The sequence below is a fragment of the Sphaeroforma arctica genome (assembly GCF_001186125.1).
Source record: "Sphaeroforma arctica JP610 unplaced genomic scaffold supercont1.8299, whole genome shotgun sequence".
NCBI lineage: Eukaryota > Ichthyosporea > Ichthyophonida > Sphaeroforma > Sphaeroforma arctica.
In genome coordinates, this window is record NW_014032259.1 from 1 (window position 1) to 1,256 (window position 1,256).

The 1,256-nt window shown below is 38.9% G+C and overlaps 1 protein-coding gene across 1 annotated transcript; it reads left to right on the forward strand.

The window, feature by feature from the left end:
* Positions 1–294: 294 nt before the first annotated feature.
* Positions 295–919, forward strand: SARC_16534 (hypothetical protein; the record flags this gene model as incomplete). The annotated part of the gene is made up of 2 exons (XM_014289361.1): positions 295–480; positions 780–919. Coding segments are annotated over 2 exons (326 nt in total), but the record flags the coding sequence as incomplete, so codon positions are not given.
* Between the last annotated feature and the right edge of the window lie 337 nt (positions 920–1,256).

Below are 1,256 nucleotides of genomic sequence, written 5' to 3' on the forward strand. Positions count from 1 at the left end.
ATATATATATTTATATATTGATGGTTTGATAGATACCTTCATATATATATATATATATTTATCTATAGTCGTATATATATATATATTAAATATATTTATATGCATTTTTACCGACTTTTATATTTATTCGTTTAGTTATGAATTTTTCAGGTAGCGAGATCGCGCATCGTTTCACGCGAACTGGTGCCAATTGTATTTTTGAATCAATAAGCTTCCATGTAGTTTTGAATCTCAGGGCGAATGCGCGCTTTTCTCTCCTAATATAATATCCTTTTTTCCTTCCGCCGAATGTAGGACTAGGGCAAACTGTTAACGCGTCCAGTGAGGCTATAGTCCCAAACAATACCATTATATTCGACAATGGAGGGCATGCTCTGAGAATTGCCGGTCAAGATAATATCCTCAATATGGGGAGTTTGTATTTGGATAGTAACTATACCTTCGAGTTTTGGTTCCAGCCCGATTACGAGAATGAGCTTGGTATGTCCGACGTATCTGAATTGCTCGTGCTGTGTCCCTTACCACACCCTCCTCTATTATTCGTATATGTACTGGTTTGTCGGTTATCATGTGATAGATCCTATTCCGGTAATGGATCGCTCACTTCGCGAGCACTCGGGCATGTGCCCACGTATGTGCAAGTTTGATGAAGACTTACGCATATTCTACCACACACATCTTATACGCTCACCCATACACACGCATTTCCCCTTTAATCTCATATGTATGCTAACACGTACTGGTTCATTGCTAACGTGTGTACGTATTATCTGAGACAGCTTCGCATCGAAGCTATGCGTTGGTGTCTGCCAATCTAGATACGGACACGAATGGAGAAAAGGTCAGCGTCGCCTACCTTGCCATTCACGAGGGGCAGCTGGTAATCGAAGGTACTTGTTTACGTGAGCTTGTTATGTAATGCTTGCAAGCGTGAAGTGTGTACTGTACGTACGTCTGTGCATGTATTGAATATATGCGTATACATCTGTGTCAAAATGTGTGGGAAACATGCGAAACGCCCTCATCAATGATTGTGAAGAGGGTATAGGGCTGCCTACTCATGAGTGTTCGTTGTTAAAGGTAAAGCGTATTCAGGTGCGTGTACCCTTGACTGAGCACAAATGTGATTAGGCGCGTATACTGTAGTACAGGTTTGTTTTGATGCACTCGATTTTTTGTTTATGGGTAATATGTTCACTTATGTTTATATATATATATATATATATATATATATATATTATTTAATTAATATATAT